At 37.2% G+C, this 27,191-nt stretch overlaps 1 protein-coding gene across 1 annotated transcript in view; it reads left to right on the top strand.

The window, feature by feature from the left end:
• Nucleotides 1–27,191, top strand: part of LOC150093385 (uncharacterized) — a 334,426-nt gene that overhangs the window by 43,187 nt on the left and 264,048 nt on the right. Inside the window, exon 5 of the mRNA XM_090414082.1 lies at nt 12,898–13,145. Coding sequence (XP_090270208.1) covers nt 12,898–13,145 — 248 coding nt within the window. The remainder of the gene's footprint in view (nt 1–12,897; nt 13,146–27,191) is intronic.

The following is a 27,191-nucleotide window of genomic DNA, read 5'->3' as shown; positions in this document are numbered from 1 at the left end:
ACTGGATTTATGCAGAAGGATAACATCTGCATAAATTAAAGAGCTATGATTAACATTGTCAATTTTGATATCAGATTTACTACCACTTTCCTTTGTAATGTGCACCATATAGATAATGAATAGCAGTGGAGATAATATGCACCCTTGTTGCACTCCTGATTTTACCTCAAACCATCTTCCTGTGCCTCCTTCAAGTCTAACTGTGGATTTGCAGCTTAAACAGAGATTATGTATTGTTTAATATAAATGTCCCATTCATACCGTATAACTAGCATTTTGAAGAGCTTTCCTCTTGGCACCTTGTCATATACCTTTTACAGATCAACAAAACTTAAATACTGTGAGTAGGGTTTCACACTTTCCTCCAGTTGGTGAGAGTGATATATGGAGTAAGTATTTGGTCTCTTCACTGTAAGATCTCCTTCCAATTTTGCTGTGAAGTTATTCCATGTTTCTCTATTCTTTTTTCAACATGCTTTTTTGTATTTATAATTAATTTTTGCTTCTAGTGATTTTGTGTTATATACAATGTTTATATGCTTATTTCTTATCTTTGATATGGAAGTACAAGGCTGGTGATTATGACAGACTTAAGAGATAGCTTGATGCTATAGCATGGAATGTAGGAGTTGAGTGGTAAGGAAATAGATGCAGCTTGGGAAATGACAAAGAAACACATAACAGCATCAATGCATTCACACTTTGATACTGTTATGTATCAATGTGTGAATAACAGCATCAACGTGTGAATGCATTCTGAAGGCCAAATGGCTGAATAAGGTAGGTGTAAAATGGATGAATGAGGGCTTAAGCATGAAATCTCGAAGAAGAAGAATGTACTTCAAAGGCAGTATAAGAAGAATAATGGTAATAATTAATTACATGAATTTCATATTCCTTGGCATTTTGTAAGTATTTGGTCTCTTCACTGTAAGATCTCCTTCCAATTTTGCTATGAAGTTATCCCATGTTTCTCTATTCTTTTTTCAACATGCTTTTTTGGCTATTGCTTTTTTTGTATTTATAATTAAATTTTGCTTCTAGTGATTTTGTGTTATATCCATTGTTTATATGCTTATTTCTTATCTTTGATTATTGCTTCAATGTTTTCATCCCAGTTTCTTATTCAATTTCTCCTCTTTCATTTACTTTTTATTCCAAGGTAGGTTGTTGCTGCATTTATTAATACATTATTAAATTATTCCAGTCTATCTCTATATCATCATTTTTTTTAATTTGCTCTAGTTTCCCATTTATTCTTTGCAAATAAAGATAGTTGATACTTTCGTCATCAAAGAGTTCAGTGTGGCAGTGTGATGGTATGTTCCAGTTTTTCCTGGTTTGGCCTTGGACCCCTGAACTTTGAACTCCAAGAGGTATCTGAACATTCTGGACAATGCAATGCTTCCTACTTTGTGGTGTTTCTATGGAACTGATTATTGTCTCTTTCAGCAAGACAATGATTGTGTCATAAAGCTGCTGCTGTAGCCGTGTGGTTCGTGGACATGAATTTCACCACACTTTATTGGCCTCCCCAGAACCCTCATCTCAGCTCTACTGAACTTCTAAGGATGAACTGGCGTGTTGGGTAAGGTCCCCACAACAGTCCAGAACCTCATTACATATATGCCTACAGAAAGAATGGGCCAAAATTGCCATTGATCACTACTACATGCTTCTGGAAAATATGTCCCATAGGATTGCTGCAGTCATCACAGTGAAAGGAGGTCCTTCATCTTATTAAGGTGGATGCCATGGCTGTTCCTCATGCTATGTGTCCATTGACTTCTTTCCAGTCAGTGCATTTTTCATTTTTCTTGTGCATATTCACTTAAATTACTTCAATCTAATCACCAATTATTTGGATTACCTTTCCACATGACTGATAATTAGGAAATCCTATCTACTAAGTGGTGCTTCTGTATATCCATTTGACATATGTCATCATTGTTTAAAATATTTCCTCCTTAATTGTTCTTTCATTTTAATGAAAAACCAAAAGTAAGTCAAAGCGAGCAAGACTTAGAAAAACTCCAGTTGACAAATAATTAGAATTAGACAAATATTCAGCTTTCCACACATTGCTAGCGTCAGGGGGACTAAGTCAAAGTTAGAGAGGTGAGACCTGTGTTACAGAAGCAGGGCTAAATATATCAATATGTTTTAGTCTGTGTAATTATTGATTGATTGAACTACAAAACTGTTTAAAAACTCTGATCCTTTTCTGTCTATTCACCCATTTATTTCTACATCCAGCATCCATACTTTTCATGCAGTGTCTACCCATCCACTGCAACTTCCCCCCATTTCCCTGTCTATCTTGCATTCTTGTTCTCTCATCCTTCTCACTCACAGTGCGAAGTTTGAGTTTCTCCTACCCTACTTTCCAGCATTTTCACACCACTTCTTCTAGTCTAACCAAGTGCAAAATAAACTTCCAACATGGTTTACTAAAATAAACTTGTGTATGTACTGTGTTATTAAGTTTTACATTACAGTACAGTAGCTTTTTTCTATCAGTTACTTCATTTATTTACAGAATTAAATCGATGTACCATTAGAATCTGATTATTTTTGTCTTAAACGCTAGCTATTGTTGCCTCTTGGGGGAAATTCGCTAATCTGAATGAACATGGTTTTTATTAGTTCGGATTAGCGAGATATCACTGTATATGTTAAAGTCCTGTTTGCAGAAACAGGCACACAGCATGAAGTGTGGGATGGACTGAAAGAGTGAATTCTTCAAGACTAAATTTGGCAGATGAGTGCAATAGTGTTCACGGGGGGGGGGGGGGGGGGGGGGGGGGTCACTATAGATTTTTTTTAAGGAGCACTGTTGTTTCAGTTAGTTGGTCACATTGTATAATAGATTAGCAAGACTAGTGGAAGAGAGAAATGTATATATTGTAATTTTTCTCTATTTTGCTAAAGCATTTAACATGTTGCCATATTGCAGGTTGATATATAAGTTGCAATATGTGGATTTAAATATCAAGTTAGTTGATTGGCTGTCTGATTGATATCAGAGTTGTGTTTTTTTGAAAAGCAGTATTAGGTAGATGGCAGACTGCAGGTGAAACTCTTCAGAAGTCAGTTTTGAATCATTGCTCTGCATCTTTATGCCAGCAATAGTTTTACTACATTGCAGGGAGGTATTCAGTTATTTATGGATGTTGTAAAGCTAGGAAGCATTAATAGTAATAGTACTGGTGTTGTAGTTCTGCAGGAGAATTTGAATAAGCTTGAAAGGTGAGAAAATAAGTAAAGATTATAGTATAATTTATCTCAGTGTAATATGAACTTTGTGATCTACAGATGGTTACTCTGTTGCAGGAGGAAGTAGAGGAGATTAGGGATCTTGAAGTGATGATGGATAGAAATCTACCAAGGAATATATTGCAGATGTGGTGAAGACAACCCAGGGGATTGCTATAACACTGAGAAAGAATTTGATCAGTTGTGGTAAGGATCCATTGTGTAAGGTCCTGCTCTGATCACATCTGGAATACTGTGCTTAGATTGGACCATCAGATATGGAGGAGATAAAGAAAAACTTTAGAGAGAGAGAATAAAAAGGCAGTTAAAATGAAATCAGTAATGTAAAGTGTTGGTGTTATAAGGGTAAATTAAGGGCATTAACCTCACATTTAGAAAAAGGGATGATTTGATTGAGACATTTAAGCTGTGAGACTACTGCCCCACTTATTGGAGGCCTGAAATGGCTTGAAAAAGTGTCATGTTTAGTCTCTTAGAGCAGGGTTTCTGAACTATGAAAAAACAAATAAAATACAAGAAATATATAAAATTAATAAAATTAACAAAATCCTTAGACCACCCATAGTGCAAATGTACTAAGGTTTACAAAAACTTTTGTGGGTGGGAGCCACATAAAAAAAAATAAATAAATTGCAGAAAAAGTTGGATGGACACAGAATTAGATCAAATGACAGAACAAGGATAGAGACAAGGAGAGTGGACCATCCTGACATGTGAGGGAAGTGAGTAATTTGTTTGTTTACATAGAGAATAGTAGCTGCATGGAATGTATTGTTTGAGAGGCAATAGATTCCATGAGAGTGCAAACATTAAATGTGTTCACAGAGTGATACAGAATATTTTGTGGCATCTAAAGCAGACCTCATAATTCCATGAAGATTTGAGTAACAATAATGATGATAGATAGGCTGCAGATTGAGTGAGACTTGCTTTGATGAATCCTTTGAGATTTATTATAAATAATAATTAACAATATAATAATAATAATTATTATTATTTATTTATTAATATTAATTAATATAAATGCTAAATTATTATTAATAATTTAATTACACACACACACACACACGCACATATATATATATATATCTTGAATGAACAAGATGAACTACAAAAAGAAATAAATCAACTCTCGCTTATCTTTAAACAAAATGGTTACTCTGAAAAAACGATTAAGAAATTTCTTCTGGATCCTCCTAGACAGTGTACCACAGGAACTAGTAATTTTAAAGGCAGCATCTCCATCCCATATATTAGCACAGTCTCTAACAAATTAGCAAAAGTCCTTAAAAAATATAACATCATTCACCACCCTTCCAAAAATCCATTCTCTAATCAGCCATCCAAAGCCTCCTCATCACAACCTAAAATATCCAGGTGTATATAAATTATGGTGCGATTGCAATATCCCTTATTTCGGACAAACTAACAAATCTGTTGAGCAACGTATAGAAGAGCATAAAAGAGACATCGCTTACAAAAGATCACATGCAACTGCGTTATCCAGTCATGTTCTTTTTTCAAATAATCCTAATGATGATCAACAAAGCCACTCCGTTTGCTGGGATTGATCAGAAAATATTTTTCGCTCTGATGATGAGTTTGAGAGAAAAATTATAGAATCAAGGGAAATCCTTCTGAATCCTGTCCACTTAAACAACAATTTGAGTTATGACATCCCAGATAGCCATGCTGCAGTTATTCAATATTGACGTTCACGTGAGTCTGCACGCATACTTGCAATAAACAATGGCACGTCTATTAGAACAACTTGAAAAAATACATTTTTTATGTATCAATTATATGTGGCGATATTTTACCTGTAATTTCAAGTTTTTAGATACTTCGATGTTTATTACTATTCTCTTCCTTTAAGAATACCTGATGAAAGCTATTATAAGCCGAAACTAGTTGTATTAATCTTATTAAATCTTTATAAGTAATCTCGGTTTTTAAGTCATTAAATCTATTTTAAAAAAAAAAAAAAAAATATATATATATATATATAATTTATATAATTATATATAAATAATATAATATATAATAATATGTAAACAAATTGCATAATATATATATATATATATATATATATATTGTGATTATTCATATTTACTCAGTAGAAAATATTATAAATTATTTTAAATGACTGATACTGAGAGATAAAGAGATGACATGGTTAATTTAAAGAGATACTACTAGTTTCGTTGAATGGATCAACTTCTTCAGGTATCACAGATGAAAGAAATATACAAAAAATAACAGAGACTTAAAAATTGCATTAACAGTACTAGTCCAAAAAAGCAGTAGTACATTTTGAAAACAGTAATGCGAGCATGAGTTCCAAATAAAAGTTGACTACGTGCTGTCACGAGTGCGCCAGTATTGAACAGAGGCAATGTGTGCATCAGAAAGATTGAAACTTAGGGAGTTATTTATATGGGAAGAATCTAAGGCAATTCCTCTGGATTCGGCAAGTTCATCATAGCACACATGGATATTAGAAGTTTGTGTCCAGTCCACAATGTGTTGGCGGCCTTCATCTGAGTTAACGGAGAAATGAACATGGCTAGAGAGAACGCTGGCTCTAGTCCTGTTGTAGGAAATATCTCTACGGTGTTCTTCCAAAGGTAGAAGGATGGATTTAGCAGTTTGGCTGTAGTATGGCTTTCCACAATCACATAAGATCTTGTAGACTCCTGGAGACTGAGTTGGAAGATGTTTCTCTTTAGGTTTACTAAGTATGGAGCTAAATTTTGGGAGTGTAGTGAAGCAAGTTTTGAAGTTAAATTTCTTGAGAATTTTAGCTAGTTTTGGTGAAAGAGAGCTGATGTGAGGAGAAGAAATAAAGGCTCTGGGGAAAGAGGGATCTTCAGAAGCAGTTGAGTGATGGAGAGAAAGAAATTTTTCAATCTTATTAGGAGAGAAACCATTATTGATAAAAGTCTTTTTAAGAAAAAGGAGTTCATTTTCAATTTCTGTTTTTTCTGTTAGTAAAGATTTGGCCCGGTGTGCTAAGGTAGAAATAATACCAAATTTTTGCGGAGGGTAGTGATGGGAAGAAGCATGAAGGTATCTGTCAGTATGAGTAGGTTTTCTAAAAATTGAGATTTTAATACTTTCAGAACATCTGGTAAGTTTCAGATCTAGAAAGGGGAGGCGGTCATCAGATTCCAGTTCGAAGGTAAAAGAGATTTTTTCATGAAACTTGTTTAGGTGGTCCAAAAATAAATTGAGGTTGTTGACACTGTCTTCCCAGATGAGGAATATATCGTCTACATAACGATACCAAAATTTTGGTTTAAGGGGGAAGGAGTTAATAACTTTTTCTTCAAAATCGTTGAGAAATATATCTGCGAGAATCGGAGAAAGTGGGCTGCCCATAGCTAAAACTGAGTTTTGTAAGTAGATCTTATTGTCATATTTGAAGTATCCTGACTTTATGCAATGGGAGAGTAAAGCAAAGAGTTTTTGGATAATTTGTTCTTAAGAAGATTGAAGACTTCTTGAGCAGGAACATTTGTGAAGAGAAAGACATTATCGAAACTAGCCATTAAATCTGTTGTTTTAAGTTTGATGTCCTTGATTTTTGATACAAAGTCAGCTGAGTTTTTAATATGAGAAGAGGAAATTCCAGAAAGATTTCTTAAAAAGTTGCGAGGTACTTAGAAAGGTTGTAGGTAGGTGAGTGTATCCCTTCAACTATTGGTCTGAGCGGGACGTTTGCCTTGTGTATCTTGGGGAGACCATATAATCGAGGGATTAAAGGATGAAATGATCTAAGTGAAAGACAGATGTTTCTTGGTAACTCCAAGGTGGTTTTTAATAAATTATTAGTCCTATTGTGTAATTCAATTGTTGGATCACTGTTAAGTTCAGAGTAAGTATCATTGTTTAAAAGTTCCAAAATTTTATTATGGTAATCAAACTTGTCTAAGATGACAGTCACATTCCCTTTGTCAGCAGGTAGAATCACAATGTCATTATTATTTTTTAAAGACTTAATAGCTGCTCTTTCAGAGTAAGAGATGTTGTCTGGGTGGTCTAGCATGATTTATGGTGAAAATGGCTTCTGTACGAAGGAGGTTAGCTTCTTTGATTGGTAATAAAGATGCCACCTTTTCTATCTTCGTTAAGAGTTGTTCTTTAGATATGGAGGTAGGAGCAGTGACAAAATTAAAACCTTTAGCAAGTATACTTTCTTCTGCCGAAGACAGTTGTTATCAACTTTTTGAAAAAAGTTGATAACAACTTTTTTCAAAAAGGTAGAATTAAAATGAGAAGTTTGACGGTCTTGCATATATTTAAGAGAATCAAATTTTCTGATTAGGTTAATTTTATTAGAATTCTGAATTTTAGAAACTTTAAGAGTGCTAATTTATTTTAAATGGTTCCAAGATGAACTGTCTAGAGAATTAGATAAACGGGTTTCAAAATAGGACTTCTTTGAGAAATAAGTGGCAAGACAACGTTTGGTTTCAAAAATTATTAATAAATATATTTAATATTTATTAATATAAATAAATATTAAATATTAATATTATTATTTATAATAATAATATAAATAATAATATTACAATGTTAATTATGAGGATCGGCTGAGGGAATGTGGCCTGCAGAGTTTGGTAGATAGAAGAAGAAGAGGTGATATGATCGAGAAATTTTTAAACTGTTGAGAGACAGTTACAAGGTGGAACATAGGGAGTTCTTTCACTTGGTGGAGCAGTGGGAAGGAGCAATGACAAGGGGGCCATCTCTGAAAAGTACAAGAGGAAGTTGTGAGCAAGAGAGTGAGGAGTGGTTTCTTTGCGTGGAGGATGGTGGAACCGTGGAATGCATTGCCTGATAGAGTGGTGAGAGAGCAAGAACTGTCAATGAGTTCAAGGAGTGGTATGATAGACTGTGTGTTTCCTAGGTCTCTTGACTCCATGGAGGCCTGAATAATAATAATGATAATAATAATAATCATGATAATCCACATGTATGAGCATCAACAGGTAACAGCTAATTAAATTGCTCACCAGCTGCTGCTGAATGGAAAATTCCCTAAAAAGCACCCAAAAAATAAGATACTTAGAACCCCAAGTGAGGAACAAAATATGATTAACTCAGATTTCACCATCACTGAACTCAATGCTGCCATAAACCTATTAAAACCTAGAAAATCTGCAGGCCTTGATGATATCTGTAATGAACAAATTAAACATTTGGATCCAGGAGTGAAGAGTGGTTATTAAACCTATACAATACTTGCCTCAGAACCCTAAGAATACCAACTATCTGGAGACATGCTAAAGTGGTGGCCTTTCTGAAACCAGGGAAAACTCCAACTGAAGCAAAAAATTACAGACCTATATCACTACTCAACATTCTCTTTAAACTCTATGAACGATTAATTTTGAATAGGCTACAACCCCTAATTGAACCCCATCTTATTGCTGAGCAGGCTGGTTTTTGACCAGTGAAAGCCTGTACATCACAAATTCTCACCCTCACTCAATATATAGAAAATGTGTATGAGCAAAAACTAGCCACAGGAGCAGTCTTCAGCATATGATACCATAAACCATCTCACACTCAGAAATAAAATATACAGAATAACTAGAGACTATCACCTTGTCCTCCTGATCCAATCACTTTTGGAAAACAGATGATTTTTTGTGGATGGGAAGAGCCTCTGGCATTCCCCCCAAAATGGCCTCCCCCCAGGGAAGTGTGTTATCACCATTACTTTTCAACATCTATGTCAATGATTTCCCCATCTTTCCAGGAACTAGAAATTTTATCTATGCTGATGACCTTACCATAGCTACTCAATCAGAAAATTTCAAGTTCATTGAAACTACTCTATCATTGATTGCCTTAAATAGTCTAACCACATATTATAGCAGTAATGAATTAAACCAAACCCTTTGAGAACCCAGACTGACCTTTTCCATCTTAACAGTAAGGAAGCCAACAGGAAGCTACAGATTTCTTGGGAAGGCTCTAACATAGAACATTCCTGGAACCCAATTTACCTTGGTGTGACTCTTGATTGCACTCTTCCATATAAAACACACATAGAAAACACTGAAATGCAAGAAACTGAATGCAAGAAACAATATACTAAGAAAGCTTTCCTCCTCCAATTGAGGTGCAGACCCTAGCACAGTGAGATCTTCTGCCTTGGCCCTCTGCTATTCTTCTGCTGAATATGCCTGTGCAGTATGGTCCAGATCTGCCATGCTGAAAAACTTGACCCAGCTTGAAAGCTTCCGCTTAATTACAAGATGCCTGAAACTAACACTGCTAAGAGATCAGTATACTTTGGCTGGTATTGCACCCCTTCGATTTGAAGATCTGCATTCTCAGCTGAAAAAAAAAAACCCATGAGCCATTAGTAGCAGAGGCTACTAATGGCTCATGCAAAAAGTTAAGCAAGTTTGAATGCGTTTAGTAGTTGAAAGGGGTGCAATTGTTCGATGCTGTTGGCACACACTCCCTCGATGAGTCTTTGGACTCCCTGGAGGTGTCACATAATAATAATATTTTACTTATTATTCAATGTATAATTCACCTATCAAATTTAGCTATTCTCATTTGTAGTTATTATAATTATTATTATTTAGGCTTCCAAGGAGTCAAAAGACTCGTCGCGGGAGGTCCTTTCTAGGAAACACAGTCTATCAAGACTCAACATGCGAGTTCCCTCCCAGGAAACACAAAGTCTATCATACCACTCCTTAAACTCGTTCACCGTCCTCGCTCTCTCCACTCTATCAGGCAATGCATTCCACGATTAAACCACCCTCCATGCAAAGAAACCACTTCTCACCCTCTTGCTCACAGTTTCCTTTCGTAACTTCCAGGGATGGCCCCTTGTCATCACTCCTTCCCATTGTTCAATCAAGCAAAAGAACTCCCCAGTGTCAATCCTGTAACCACCTCTCAACAGTTTGAAAGTCTCAATCATATCACATCTCCTTCTTCTATCCACAAAACTCTGCAGTCCACATTCCCTCAGCCGATCCACATATTTTGTTATCTGCCTGTGTACCTTTCCACAGTTAATTTATCCCCTTCAAATCCTGGTGACCAAATCTGAGAACAATAGTCTAAGTGTGATCTGATCAGGGTCTTATACAACGGAATGATAACTCTTTTATCTCTGCAGGTCAACGTCCTTCGCATTATTGCAGCAATCCTTTGTGTTACCTTCACAATCTTTGGAATATATCCCTTGAATTTCAGGTTTATATCAATCATCAAACCCAGATCTCTTGTCTCCCCTACTTCCTCCAGTATGTCTCCTCCAATAGAGTATGCATTGTCCCATCGATGTGTCCCAAACTTCAAGATTTACATTTTGCTGCATTAAATTGAACCCCCATTGCCCATCTGTCTAGCTTATTCAAATCCTCTTGCATGACTACCACATCTGCACTATTACTGATAACCCTGCCCAGCTTCACGTCATCTGCAAACAACTGAACATTTCCCTGCAATCCACTCACAATGTCATTGATATAAAGGTTAAACAATATAAATCCCAGTACCAAGCCCTGTGGGACCCCACTTTGACCCTCTGGCTCCTTGAAACTGCCCCACCATACATAACTCTCTGAAACCTATTGGGCAGCCAATCCTGAATCCGGTTGACTAACCTGACAACCAAACCCATGTGCTGCAACTTAAATATCAGCTTATCATGTGGCACCCTGTCAAATGCCTTCGCTAAATCTAAGAAAATGGCAGTATATGCCTTTCCCTACACTACTGCTCTTGTAACTTTATTGTAAAAGGCTAGCATATTACTAAGACAAGAGTGCTCCCCTCACAAATCCATGTTGACTCTCACAGATAACATTACCCTCATCTGCCCAATGTTGTATACGGTCCCTGACTAATTTCTCCACGATCTTAACAACTACTGATGACACACAGACTGGTCTATAATTAGACACTTCCAGTCTGTTACCACCCTTATGCAATGGCACTATCTTACCTTCCTTCCATTCCCTGGGCATCTTTGCTGAAGCCAGACTTTCATTGAAAAGCCAGGTTAAAGGCACTGTCAGTTCCCTAGCACATTCTCTCAAAACTGAAGGTGAAATACAATCCAGTCCCAAAGCTTTATTGACATCCAGAATACTCAGTATTTATAACATGTTCTCCTCCTGCACCTCTAAACCTCGAACCTGTCCTATCCCTTTAGTATTAAAATTTCCTCTTTCAGGATGAAATACACCAATAAAGTGTTCATTGAACAATTCCACTATGTCCTCTACATCTGTTACTCTATTCCCATTTTTATCCCACAATGTCATTTCTCCTCCTATTGGCCACATAGCTAAAAAATTCCCTAGGATTTTCTTTGGATCTTAGAGCCAATCTCTTCTCATACTCCAGTTTTGCCTTCCTTACCATACTAGTCACTCTCCTGGCCTGTGTCTTATATTCTTCATGCATCTGCTCTTCACCTTCTCTTTATTCTCTTCCATAATAACCTCTTTTTACAGATGTAGCTCCTGTTTAATATTGTTTGTCATCCACTTTACACCAAACTGTGTCCTCTTCTTCACTTGTGGAATACAGCTTACTAACAAATATTCCTTCACAATTTCCCAAGCACTAATGATATTCCCTGCCTTCCAATTCCTCCCTCCATGAAACTTCCCCACATTGATGTCTAAGATTATTGTAATCACCTGCCTTATAATTCCACATATATTCCCGTCTCTTTGATACTCCTGCATGTCTATTCATCTTCCAAGTCAAAACCACATGGTCACTCTCTCCAACTGGTGGGAGAGATGTCATCTTACTTATTATCAGCTCTTCTGATGCTATGGGCAAATCCAAAACTCCTGAACCTCTTGTTCCCTCTTTTACATGTTGCCTAAGATATTTGCCCTCAAGAATTCTAGAAATTCCATTCCCTTCCTGCTACATGCATCTTCCTCTCCCCAATTTATACTGCTGTAGTTAAAATCTCCCATAACAGTCATTCTTCTTGCACTTGCCAAGCTCAACTGTCTAAACATCTCCTGGTCCTCACCCTCTGTTCTCCTTGTTTTAACACCCCACTAAATATCCTGGCTTGCCTGTCTCTACCTCACACCATATGCTTTCAAAATCATTAGTGTCACTGCCTTCCAAACCCTCCACTCATAGAGGACATAAGTCATCACTTATCATAAGCAGTACTCCACCACCATGCATTCCCTTTCTATCCTGCTGAAAAATGCTGTACCCTGCTACTTCTATTCCTGTTATTATATCCTCTTCTGTCAACCACATCTCAGTGATCCCAATAATCTTTGGCCAGGCTGATGCTATCGGTGCCACCAATTCCTCTCCTTTATTCCGGATAATCCTGACATTAGTATAAAGCATAAAAATGCCATATTTCTATACTCAGCATTATCCCCTCTAGACTCCCCTGGGCTTACCGCTACCTGATGTTGTCCCCCTTCTACCAAGTACCCTTTCCCACATGTATCCTAATTTGTTGTAAATAATGTTGTACCACTTGCTTACTGCTGTACCACTTGTGTTTGGATATGAAATAAATAAATCATGATAATAATAATAATAATAATAAAACTAAGAAAATTATTTAATTAAAGTTATATTTTACAGGAATGGTGCTTTTGCATCACAAGCTGAAACCAACATGCCTCGTGAACAAGGAGTGGTAAGCTTGAAAGGTAATAATGTGCATGGCATTGCTTTAGCTAAAGTCCTACAAGGTATCCTGATAGGTTTAAAAGAAAGTGAAGATAATTCAAAACCATTTTCACTTATCTACAGAGATATGAATGGAAAGAGTGATACCATTTCTGTGCCGTCTGGAACAATTAAATCATTATATGCTACTACAATATCAGGTAAGAGAAAATATATGACTATATTTATCCAGAATCAAAAACTTGTTACAAATAACCAGCCTATATATATATATTAACATTTCTATTTTTCATGAATGTTTATTATTATTATACCTTAATGGAATTAAAAGGCTTACTGTGGAAGGCTCGCCCCGTATTCCACAACATATATATATATGTATTGTGGAATCCATTACAATTTACAATATATATATTTTAGGGCTAGGGAGATGGTTCATTTGAGGCTGTCTGGTGTGGGATAGAGGTCAACAGGACAAATTATATCGTTGGATGTTGCTACATGGCTTTGTTAAAGGGAGATCGTGTTTTACTAACTTATGTACTATAACAAGGTGACAAATACCTTGGACAGGGGAGATGCACATACAATGGTGTACTTGGATTTTACAAAAGTTTTGATTGACTGCCACATGACAAACTGTTAAATAAATTGAAACAGATTGGGTTGGATAACAGACTTCTGAGTTGGATCAGTGACTGGCTGTCAGATAGGTATCAGAAAGTTGTATATGGGGGTACAGTATCAAAAGAAGGTTACTAGTAGTGTACTGCAGGGGGTCAGTTTTTGGACCATTGTTATTGAGTTTGTATGTTAATGGGATGGGTTTAACTAGTGTTCTGCAACTGTTTACAGATGATGCAAAATTGGTGAGAGCAATGCAGAGTTAAGCAGATGTCATGGCTTTTCAGGAGGACTTGAATAGATTGCATGAATTGGTGGGTAAGTTCAGTGTTGCAAAGTGTAGGGTTTTGAAATTTGATAAGCAGCGATGGGATGCAAAGTATACACTTGGTAGGAAAACTTTCTCTCATCTCATGGTGAGATGTGAGATCTGGAAGTGGTGGTGGACAAGGACCTGAAATTCAGGGGCCACATTGCACAAGTTGTGAAAACATCACATTGGATAATGACAGTGATTCAGAAGACCCTGACCCTCAGAAATAAAGAGGTTATGATGCCATTCTCTTAGGGCTTGATTAGGCTTCAGATGGATTATTGTGCACAGATTCAGTTACCAGGTTTTCATGGTGACGGGATGTTGGAAAGGGTCCAGAGAAGATTCACAAAGGTGTTCAGTGGTCTTTTGAATGTGGAGTATGAGGACAGATTGAGTGAATATAGAATGTAAATTGCAAAGCCTCATGAATAGGAGGAAGAAGGGAGATATAATTGAAATAACCTCCTTCCAGACATATTACTTACCACTTGCCAATCAGTCGCTCAAGCTCACGTTTTGTCCTGTGAAGGAGTCCATGTAAGCATGCAATTTCATTCTGTGCTAGCATCACATCATCCACGTTACTCTCAGCTACTTTCTTCTAACTCTCAACCATATTTTGTGCACTATCTTTTACTGCTTTCTACTGCATCCTCCATGACACCTTGACAATTCTGTCTTACCATATTTACTCGAATGTAACTCGCACTTTTTTCCCCAAATTTAAAGTTAAAAAATGGTAGTGCGAGATATATGCGTGGATTTTTGGAAACTAAAGTTTTTCAGGAAAAAATTAAATTGATGTTTATAATGACATCCTCAGTATTCACTATAATCTATAATTGCTCAGATTATTTATAAAATTAATGCATTTAAATTTTTATTATCAACGTTATTTACTTGATCGCTACTCACTTTCATCATGCAATATATTTGAATCTTTAGTGATAATGCTTCTGTAATTAAATTAAAACACAGTTATTGCTTATTCTTTTATCATTTCAGAATCATAAGATCACAATGATTTTTAAAAAAACTGAAAATGGACAAGAATCTCCTATTCGCTATTGCTACTTCCAGTCTGTAGAGTGGTTTCCTTGAGTGCATTGTTAAGGTCATCTACCCAAATATTGTCAGCTTCACTCGCATTCAGGGCATTAGAGATGCCGTTTTTTTAAAAAAAAAAACTCTTGGCAAAATCATGTCCCAAGCTCTCAAAATTCAGTTGCACAACAGTTCGAATGATGGTCTCTTTAATCTTCCCTGCCAGGGTCAGGTCATAGCTGCCGGCTGTCATCCACTCTGTGTAGAATTTTTGTACATAGTCCTTGAATGATTTGTTGATCAATACAAGGGCCATAGACAAGGTGTAAGACAAACAGGAATAATGGCCACATCCGAAAGTTGTTTAACTATTTCAGGTTCTAAGTGTTCACAGGAACTAACCCACATAAGGATAGTTGGATGACAAAATAAGCCCCTGGCCATTTGTTCCAAACTGTTCTAGTCCAGTGGTGAACCATTGCAGTGTCTATCCATCATTTTTCTTGAACTCTTACATGAATTCCATGAAGAAATTTCCCCTTCAACATTGTTTTTCTTTTGAATATTATGTAAGGAGGCAACTTTCTTCCATCTGCTCTAATTGCAGCAGTGATTGTGCATCACTGTTTTTCACTTCCAGTTGTGTACATTATCACAATTTTTACCGTTTTCTGTTATTGTTGTTTGGTTGCGAGATGCAACAACAAATGCAAGTTGATGATTGTTGAGTTGAAATGCTGATTCTCTTCAACTGAAGTGAATTGGCATTTCCGAAATATATGAAACTGCCATAACAACATAATAAATTTAGTTTAATCCTTTATCCAAGTGTGAGCAAACAAAGTTTGTGCCTGAAAATATCTTCAGGACTGGGGTAAGGTGGTACAACACCGGGACAACTTGTTGCAAAGGTGGAGCAAGCTACCAACACTCCTATCTCAGTATCTCCTATAATGCAAAACACATCTCTTTGCGGATATGTCTAATGTTATGCATTAAGGGAAGAGCCTAAGAGCCAAAAGCAATGCTTCTGCCTAGTATCTCCACTTGGGTCTGGCTCCCACTGAAGAGACCTCAATAAAGGTCGAAACTAGTCTGGGTAGTGGCCCTTCCCTTAATGCATAACATTAGACATATCCGCAAGGAGATGTGTTTTGCATTATAGGAAATACTGAGATAGGAGTGTTGGTAGCTTGCACCACCTTTGCAACGAGTTGCTCCAGTGTTGTACCACCTTACCCCAGTCCTGAAGATACTTTCAGGCGCAAACTTTGTTTGCTCACACTTGGATAAAGGATTAAACTAAATTTATTATACTCTAACCAAGTGAAAAATCAACTGCCATAACAACACCCACTATCCATTTCTTAAAGTTTTAAACTTTTTTTCGTGTGCGAGATATATATATGAAACATTTTAATTTATTTTTTCGTAAAGTAAAATCAGGGGCACAAGATATATGCAAGGGCAAGTTATATTCGAGTGAATACAGTATATCCTTATTATCAGTGACTTCATTCTTTTGCGACTTGCATTTCTTATATTCATTTACAAAGCATTTCCGACAAATAGTTTCTCCATTCTCTCTCTCTCGTACCAAAAACCATTCAGCAACAAATACATTGAACTAAATCCTGCTTGTTGATATGGGCCAACATCAATGTCTTGGTTGCCATTTTTCTCATGTAAATTGGTGTCATAATGAAAACAATTCTGAAAAGAATATCGATAATAGATGACTAAAACAACACGACTTAACTACACAGTCAAAATAAACAAATTTAAATCATCCTGCAGGATATCTACATCACTTTTATCAACTATTTCTCTCCCCAGTTTTGCATCATCAGTAAATGAAATTTAAGGAATTTGTAACGTATACTGGAATATTAATTAAAAGAAACTTTAATTAATATTTAATAAATGCCTCCTATATTTCTGCAATGTCACATTGCCATCTTCATGGGAACATACAACTATGGTACGTGCACACAGGCACTACAAAAATCAAATGAACAGAAGAGAGAAAACTACTGTTGTTCCTACAGTCCTAAAGGTGCCCCCTAGCAGGCTATATTGGGTTATCTTGGCTGTTGGGCTGAAGTTCTCAAGATGCAAGCTTCCCAAATTTGGGGCAGTCTCATGCACCCAAATTTGTTGAGGTTTGGTAAGCTTTTAGAGCTGAGGCTGATTCCATGAACAATCTTTCATATTTAAATTTGCTGCGATGTATTGACGTGGCTTTCTTCCAACATATTCTGTGGTGGGTATCCAGAGCATGGTCTGCAAGCCCAGAGTGGCTGTACTGTTTAAACCAGATGTAGTCTTTGTGTTCCAAAATCCTGACATTTGCTGTCCAGCCTATTTGGTCAAAGTAGGACAGTTTACAGCTGCAAGGGATGTGGTATATCCACAGGTAGGTCTAGGGGAAGTGGTTGGTCTTTGGTGGAGCTGATAAGGGATGCCAATTTTTTATATGGTTTGTAACAAGAAATCAGGTCATATTTTTTTAAGATTTTGGTTAACTTTTCAGAGGTGTCCCAGATATAGGAAATGGTGATGGATCTAGTGTAATCTTTGTTATGAAGCGGGGGGGAGGGGGGTAGTTAACTGGTTTTAATATTTTTTGAATTTTTTGGGGGCTGTAGCCATTGTCTAAAAAAGTGTTAAGGATGTGGTTTAGTTCAGTGGTTAGGGCATTGTCATCTGAACAGATTAATTTTGCCCTGTTACATAGTGTTTTTATAACCCCATATTGTTGTGGGGGGGAGGAATTGCTGGTGAATGTATCTGCCTGTATTGGTGGGTTTTCTGTAAACAAAGAAAACCAAGGATCCATCAGGCTGGCGAGTGATTAGAGTGTCTAGGAAAGGGAGACTGTTGTTTTTCTCTTTTTCCAAGGTGAACTGGATTCTGGGGTGTGTTAAGGAGGAGGGGAATGTATCTGAGCCATGTGGCCAAATAGCGAACACATCATCAACGTAGTGAACCCAAACAGTGGGTTTTTGTGGGGCTGAGTTTAAGGCGTTCTCTTCAAAAGTCTCCATAAAGAAGTTGGCCAGGGGTGGGGAGAGTGGTGAACCCCTGGCTGTCCCCCTCTATCTGTTTGTTGATAGTGCCCCCTCCCTCTATCTATTTCCAGGTCCCTTGCAGCTGTAAACTGTCCCACTTTGGCCAAACAGGCAGGACAGCAAATGTCAGGATTTCGGAACATAAAGACTACATCTGGTTTCACCAGTACAGCCACTCTAGGCTTGTAGACTATGCTCTGTATACCCGCCACAGAATACATCGGAAGAAAGCTGCGTTAATATGCTGCAGCAAATGTAAATATGAAAGATTGTTCATGGAATCAGCCTCAGCTCTAAAAAACTTTCCAATCCTCGACAAATTTGGGTGACTGCTCCAGAGGGAAGCTTGCATCTTGAGAACTTCAGCCCAACAGCCAAGACAATCCAATATAGCCCACTAGGGGGTACCTTTAGGACTCTAGGAACAACAGTAGTTTTCTCTCTTCTGCTTCATTTGCTTTTTGTAGTGCCTGCATGCACGTATCATAGTTGTATGTTCCCATGAAGATGGCAATGTGACATTGCTGAAATATAGGAGGTGTTTAGTATTATAAAAAAATGTAATAGTCATTATGAATAATAGGAGGTGTTTATTAAAGTTTCTTTATATTCCAGTTGTAAATTCCTTAAATAAATATAGTCGTATTGCCAATGAATAAGCCTATCTACAAGAATTATCATCAGCAAACAACTGAATATACCCTCTTAAATCTTTCCCTATATCATTGATATACAAATAAAGAGTAGTGGTCCTAGTACTGAACCATGCGCTACTCCACTAGTCACCATCACTCTCCTATATTCCATCCATCATATACTACAATCTGGTGTCTATCTGTCAGCCACCCCTATCATGCTACAAGCCTCATATCCATTCCCATTTAAAATAATTAAAAGAAAACTTAAAAGAAAACCATTTAAAGAAAACTATTACAACTCCAGCTGTTGTAATAGTTTTCCATCTGGTATTCTGTCAAATGCCTTGACAAAGTCAAGCAGTATAATGATATAGCCATTAGCTTTATCCAACTCTGCTGTCAGTTTATTATAAAATGTGAATAATTTCTAAAACACACCTCAAGGGCTCACTTTAGTGAGTATGGGCATAGCAAACCCAAGGTACCAGATGCTGGACCATGTCTTACTTCATGTAATATACATCTGTTATATTATTCTGTAGACTGGTCCCTCCCCTTCTTTCTTTGCTTCTTTCTCCTCTCCTTGCTCCTTCCCCCTGATGCTATTAAAGTATTTGAGGGCTAGGGGTGAATCTTTCCTATCTTGGTAAGTCATTTCGTCTTATGCAGCCACCAAAGGAGGCAAGCTAGCCGCAATAGGTGCTGGTCCCAAGCCCGGATAAATGGTAAGGGTTGATGTCAGGAAGGGCATCCGGTCGTAAAACTTCACTGCCAGCTCTAGCTATGATATGAGTCAAAGAGAAAATGATATAAGGGCTAGGGCGTACCCCTTAAGCGATGCGCAACCACATCGCCATACAGCTGCGAGAAGTGGAGGGCCACCGCATCAAGGGTGGGTGCGGTTAAAGAAACGAGCCCAGCAGTTGGAGAGGATGTTGCGAGTGGGAACACTCACAAAACAGGAACTATCCTTTACAAAGCCATGCTGCCTACTATAGAGTATTATATCCCTATTCCACCCACTGTTGTATTTTACCTTTCACCAACTTTTCCAGTACTTTAACAACCACTCCTGATATATTAATTGGTAGTTTGCTACATCTGTCTTGGAGCCACCTTTATGTACTGCTACTATCTTACCCTCTTTCCACTCCCTTAGAACTCTACCAGAGCTGAGACTTAGATTGAACAACTTCATCAGAGGCAATGCCAATTCTCTTGCATATTCATGTAGTACACAGGCTGATATGCCATCCAGTCCCACTGCTGTGTTTACATTCATGTTTTTTAATATGCTGAACACCCCTGTTCATCTACCTCATTGTTGAGATGCATATCTGTAACAGCAGAAACTGTAAAATCACCACCAGGATGATACACCTTTGCAAAATGATCACTCAGCAACTCAACTATTTCTGTCGGTTTAGTCACCTTCCTATCATGAGCATTGTTTAAAGTCTACCATAGTCATTTTCCCTCTTACTTGGTACACAATGAAAAAAACTCTTATTGGCTTACTGGTTTCTTTGGCTAATTCTCTCTCATAGTCTGATTTGGCCTTCCTTACCATACTAATCACCATTCTTGCCTGCACCTTGTGGTGTTCATGAGTATGCTGATCACTTTTTTTTTCTTTATATATCCTCCAAAATGTTTCTCTTTTTTTTTTCTTTCTTTCTTTTTTTTTTTTTTTGCAGCTCTTGCTTTATATCCCTACTCATCCACTTAATTCCAACTTGGTTTATCTTTCTGACCTTGGGTATGTAGTCTGATATTGCTACCCTCAAGCAATCTCAGACCACTTGCTATGCACTACTGACATTCTCCAAGATGACTCCTGAGTTTCTCATAATCTTCACCTTATAGTTGATGATTATGAAAAGTGACCATTCAGTTCTTGTTCTGGGAAGTTGCCAAGAATGTGGAGTTCTATGTCAAAAAGGGGTTTACATAGAACTCCACATGCTTGGCAACTTCCCAGAACAAGACTGAATGGTCACTTTTCCCAATTGGAGGCAGAGTGTCTATCTTGGTTATGGATACATCTTCTGATACTATTATCAGATCCAACACTCTCAAACCACTTGTTCCCTTTATAACATGTTGTTTCATGTAATTATTCCTTAGCAGCTGTATAAATCTCACTTCTCTCTTGCCATTACAAGAGCATTAGATGAGGGAAAGGCATATACTGCCATTTTCCTAGACTTAGCAAAGGCATTTGACAGGGTGCCACATAATAAGCTGATATACAAGTTGCAGCACATGGGTCTGGATGTCAGATTGGTCAACTGGATTCAGGATTGGCTGTCCGATAGGTATCAGAGAGTTGTGTATGGTGGAGCAATATCAAAGAGGCAGAAGGTTACAAGTGGGGTTCCACAGGACTCAGTACTGGGACCTATATTGTTTAACCTTTATATCAATGACATTGTCTGTGGATTGCAAGGGGATATTCGGTTGTTTGCAGATCATGTGAAGGTGGGAAGGGTGATTAGTAATAGTGCAGATGTGGTAGCCTGCAAGAGGATTTGAATAAGCTACATAGATTGGCAAATGAATGGGGTGTCAGTTTAATGCAGCAAAATGTAAGGTCTTAAGGTTTGAGACACATCAATGGGATGCTGCATACTCTATGAGAGGAGTTAAACTGGAGGAAGTAGGAGAGACAAGAGATCTGGGTTTGATGATTGATAGAAACCTGAAATTTAGGGGACATATTGCAAAGGTAGTGAAGGTAACGCAGAGGATTGCTGCAATAATGAGGACACTGACCTGCAGGGATAAAATGGTTATCATTCCGTTGTATAAGACTCTGATCAGACTACACTTAGACTATTGTTCTCAAATCTGGTCCCCAGGATTTGAATGGGATAAATTAACTGTGGAAAGGGTACAAAGGTGAATAACAAAGATGGTGTCGGGACTGTACAATGTTAGTTATGAGGATAGGCTGAGGGATTGTTGACTGCAGAGTTTGGTCGATAGAAGAAGGAGGGGTGATATGATTGAGACTTTTAAACTGTTGAGAGGTAGTTACAGGGTTGACACTGGGGAGTTCTTTTGCTTATTTGAACAGCAGGAAGGAGTCATGACAAGGGGTCATCTTTGGAAGTTACGAAAGGAACGGTGAGAAAGAGGGTGAGGAGTGGTTTCTTTGCATGGAGGGTGGTTGAACCATGAAATGCATTGCCTGATGGAGTGGTGAGAGTGGAAACGGTCAATGCATTTAAGGAGTGGTATGAAAGACTTTGTGTTTCCTAGGAGGGACCTCCCACGATGAGTCTTTTGACTCCATGGAGGCCTGAATAATAATAATAATAATAATAATAATAATAATCATCATCATCATCATCAAATTCCTGCTATGTACCCTCAAGGAGTGTACAGGATATGACAGTACTACATGAAAAAATTACATCATTACTAACTTCCTATCTACAATTTTCCTCCAAATCAGTCTGTTACTTGTCAAGACTCCAACATTATCAGCTCTTATATTTCTATCGTCTAAGGCACTTTGTACCGTATCAATCCACCTATATCTTGGTCTTCCTCTGGGTCGTTTTCCTGCCAACCTGACAGAGAACACTTGTTTTGCTAATCTTTCCTCTCCCATTCTATTTAAGTGACCATACCACCTGAGATTAGCTCTGCTAATGCATTCCTGGATGCTGACAATGTCAAGTTCTTTCCTAATATCCTCATTTTTTAATATGATATTGCCATTGATGCCATCTGTTCACGACTCTAATCTTTCTCAGGACTCTCATATATGCGGTCTCTAGTCTTTGGTCAAGTGTTTTACTTCTGACCCAGCTCTCAGATCCATAAGTTAAAACTGGTTTGAACACTGTCTTGTATACAGCTAATTTAGTGTTCCGACTAATTTCTCTCTTATTCCATATGAATTTATTCAATTGACTTCCCACCATACCAGCTTTGCTGATTCTGTTGTCTATTTCTATATTTAATTTACCATCTTCAGTAAAAATTGTGCCTAAGTAGCTGAAATGTTTTACTTGTTCCACAGGTTCTCCATTCACAACACAGTTGACATTTTCAATGATTCTGCCTATTTTCATTGTCTTTGTCTTTTTATTGCTGACCTTCATACCATATCTATTACAACAGTTATTTAATTTAGTCAGAGAATTTTGCAGACTTGCAGCAGATTTATTTAGAAGTATAACATCATCCGCATAAAGCAAAGAGCTGACATTAACATCTCCAATTTTGATATCAGGTTTAATACCACTTTCCTTCATAGTGTGATCCATATAGATAATGAATAACAGAGGAGATAATGTACATCCTTGTCTCACACCAGATTTAACATTTAACCATCTTCCTGTACTTCCTTCATTTCTAACTGCTGACTTACAACTCAAATAAAGACTAAGTATTGCTTGATATAATGCCCCATTGACACCATAACTGCAGCGTATTGAATAGCTTCTCTCTTGGCACCTTGTCATATGCCTTTTCCAAATCGACAAAACTTAAATACAGATCTTTGTTATATTCCCATGCTTTCTCGACTATTTGTCGTAAAGTGAAGATCTGATCCTGACAGCCTCTATTTGGCCTGAATCCAGCTTGTTCTTCACCAAGCTTTTCTTCCACAATTCTTCTCAACCGTTTCTGTATACTGGCATAGATCTTGCCAGGAACACTCAGTAGGGAAATACCTCTGTAATTCTCACATTCAGTTTTATTTCCCTTTTTATATATGGGTACTATGAGAGCTTTACTCCAATCATTGGGAATCCGTCCCTCTGTCCAGGCATTCTGAACTATGCAGTGCAGCCACTGTAACACTTTTATACCACCATACTTCAGCATTTCTGGTCGAATATCATCTACTCCTGCTGCCTTTCTACATTTCAAGCCTTTGATGGCTTTTTCTACTTCAAGTATGGATATGTACTCCTGACTGCATGCCTGGTCAGTGTTTTTTATCACTGTGCTGTCATCACTGCTTGTTTCATTTAGCATTTTTTCAAAGTAATTACTCCATACTTCAAGGATATCTTTTTCTCCTGTTTTTATTTCACCTTTATCATCTTTAACTCCTTTTACAGCACTCTTTCCTCCATACCTAAGCTTCTTCAACAACCTCCAGAATATTTTGCCACCTTCTTGATATTTATTTTCTATATTCTTGCCAAAGTCCTCCCATGACTTTTGTTTAGCTAGTTTAACACACTTTTTAACTTTCTTACATTTGTCTCTGTATTCTGTAAGAGTAAAAGCTGACTTATTTGCCAGGAACTTTTGATATGCTTTCTTCTTTTCCTTCACTGCCTCTTTAACTTCCTGTGTTCACCTGGGAGTTCTGATTTTTTTATCCTTGCACACAACCTCACCACATGCCTCTCTGGCAGAATCAATCAATGTTTTCTTCAGAGTTTGCAACTGAATCTCCAAGATTTGATACCTGTTCTCAAACTCTTTCATTTTCTTTTCAATAATCTTTCTGTATTTTAGTCTACAGTTCACATCTGAGAGCTGCTCAACTTTTATTCGCTTTAAAACTTTCTTACATGTTATTCTTTTCAATATGAAATTCAATTTTATCCTGCTCAAGACTAAATAGTGATCACTTCCAATTTCAAATCCTCTGTACACTCTGGTGTCCTGCACCAGGGAGAAAACATCACTATCAACAGTAACATAGTCAATTAGACTTTTCTTATTTCTAGCCTCTTCTCTCCATGTGAATTTGTGCACATTTTTATGTTGGAACATGGTGTTAGTAATAACCAGTCCATGTCCTGAGCAGAATTCCAACAGGTATTTGCCATTATTATTAGCTTTGCTCATTTCTCCAAATTTTCCCAAAATATTTTTGTATGTCTCGCAATCATTTCCTACTCTGCTATTTAGATCCCCAACAAGGAACCAACTTTTCCTTTTTCATTGTGTCAGTTGCTTTTTCTAGAGCATCAAAAAATTCCTCCACTTCTACCTTAGTAGAACCTTCTGTGGGACCATAGGCACAAATAAGTCTCATTGTCCAGTTCCCCATTCTCATATTTGCCCACATTACTCTACTTGAGACTGACTGCCATTCAAGAAGATTAGCCTCGTATTTTGTGTTGAATACTATGGCTACTCCTTCTTTTCCTTGATTGTTATTGCCTGAATATAACATTTTGTATTTATTGCTTAGAAAGATCTCACCAGTTTTGGTCTTTTTTGTTTCAGTCACCCCTATTATCGATCTGGTACTTATCTAATTCCTCAGCTAGCTCTATTTCTTTGCCATTCAGGCTTCTTACATTGATAGTACCGATCTTTAACTCTGGTGATGTTGAGTTGGGGTTTGTTTTCAGATTTGTTCCAGTAGCTGACTTTTCGCTGTTCGCCCTGGTTCCCTGGCGAAAACAACGGGGGCCTTGTTTAACCGGGTGACGCCCCAGCCGGCATGAAATTTTGTCATGTTGTACCATCATTTTTTATTTTGGTTTAACCAATAAGAATACAATTTGGTCGGCTAAATCCCAAATTGCCAGCTCATCCTCGTTCGTTCAGTATCAAAGTAGATACCCAACAGGGTGCACCACAAGAAGGTGAGGATTGGACATTAGGTCAGAAGCCCTGGTCGGTTCTCCACATTCCTTTAAAGGCTATGTGGAGGTCTCCTCTCAGTTATACAGCTTTGACCCTCAAGCACCCCTAATAATAATAATAATAATCGTGGTGAAAGTGTGGTGAGAGTTTGTCTTTTGGAGAAGTTAACTGATTGTGAATTTGGTTGATGGGTTTGTAGGTAGTGATAAGTTAATATTTTCTCATAATTTTGCCACTCGTTCAGAGATGCTTTTAATATATGGTATAGGAGTCGTGTGGACTTCTTCTTGTCTAAGTTGCTGTGTAGAAGATTGTTAATTATTTTCTGTGTTATTCTTTAATTGTATGCATTTTGTAGAGCTGGTTTGCTTGATAGTTTCCAATATTTGTTTAAGACATCCTTTGGAGGAACAAATAAAATTCCTTATTGTTGTTTTCTGTCCAAACTGATGATATCTTGTGATATGTAAGATGAAAAATCTGTATAACAAATCAATTTTTCTTGTGGTATATGTGTGATTCTATAATAATGGATATCCCACAGGTTTCATTATACAGGAAAAAATGTTTAAGCAAACTGGCTTAGTTAAGAGAAGAATAATATTATGATTGAATTTCATTATGCTATACTGACTGGAATGAAGTGATGGCATCTGGGAGAAAGTAAAATTTGCAATGAGTCTTTTAATACAGAGATCCGATCTGGTATTAATAATAAAATGAATTAATTCCTTGAAATATCAAGGGGCAACTATCTTAGCCAGTTTATAAGTGAGGGCACACCAGGCTTGAGAGTCTTAGATCTGATTTGTTTCATTAATTAAATACCATGAATTGGCATAATGAAAAGAATTATAAAAACAGAGGTAAAATCCTTTATTAATCTAGAATTTTCACTTAAGTATCTAATTTTTCTCCAGTTGGCAAATGTGACCTTGCTTGTAACTAGTCATGTGAGAACTTCTGTGAGGACAGGATATACGTGGAACTACAGGGCAACGATTATGAAAGAATGGTGCCAATATAAATTATAGCATGAAAAAAGGAGTCAGGTGGAATGGAGACAGATGCTGCTTGTGCACTGATCACAAGAGAGATATTTAACAGCAGCGATGTCCGAGTGTATTCCAAATGTAAAAAGGCTAAATAAAGCAGGAGTAAAATAAATGTGCAGATTAAATATGCAATCAGGAAAAAGAAAGCTTTATATAGGCAGCACAGGATGAAGGATAATAATCAGTTACATGAGAAATACAGAGTGGGAAAGGAAGTTGAATCAGTAAGGTGTTAGCAAAAGTGTAGTGTGAGCATAATTTAGCCAATCAGGCTAACAAACATCCTTTTCAGTTATTTCAATATGTGGTAAGTAGAATAAATAATGATTACAAGAGGTTGATGTGTCTATATGAAAATAGTAGACTGCTAACGAGGATATAGTTTAGTCAATGAGCACTTTTTCATGATATGAATGCAACATCATGAGGAGCTTGAGTATACAGGATATGGTGGAGGAAGGACTGATAAAGAGTGAGCATGAGGCATATGAATAGTTAGGTGAACTTGTTAATAAAGCAGTAGAACTTGATAACATATCACTTCATGTTTTAAAAGAATGCTCCAGAATGCATTAATAGTACACATCCATACCTTTTTAACAAAGTCTTTGCAATAGGATGAATCCCAAAGTCCTGGAAAGAGGATAAAATTGTTTCCCTTCCAAAAGAGGAGCTAATAAGACTTAGACTACAAATCGTAGGCCAATCTGTGTGTCTGGGGTTGTGATTAAGGTGTTTTGAGATTTTGGTGAGGCTAGAATTCAGAATTGGATTGAATAGAAGTTTTCTTTGTGATTGTCAGAATGAATTTGTTAAATGGAGATCATGTTTTATCAATCTGCATATGTACTACAACAAGGTGAAAGATTCATTGAACAAAAGGAGATGCATATATAGAGATGAACGTTTGCATTTGAATGAG

This window comes from Typopeltis vanoorti, chromosome 24, assembly GCF_054136105.1.
Source record: "Typopeltis vanoorti isolate ZY-2024b chromosome 24, IOZ_Tvanoo_1.0, whole genome shotgun sequence".
Classification (NCBI taxonomy): domain Eukaryota; kingdom Metazoa; phylum Arthropoda; class Arachnida; order Uropygi; family Thelyphonidae; genus Typopeltis; species Typopeltis vanoorti.
Note: the sequence above shows the minus strand (reverse complement) of the source record. Positions and strands in the feature narration are given on the sequence as shown.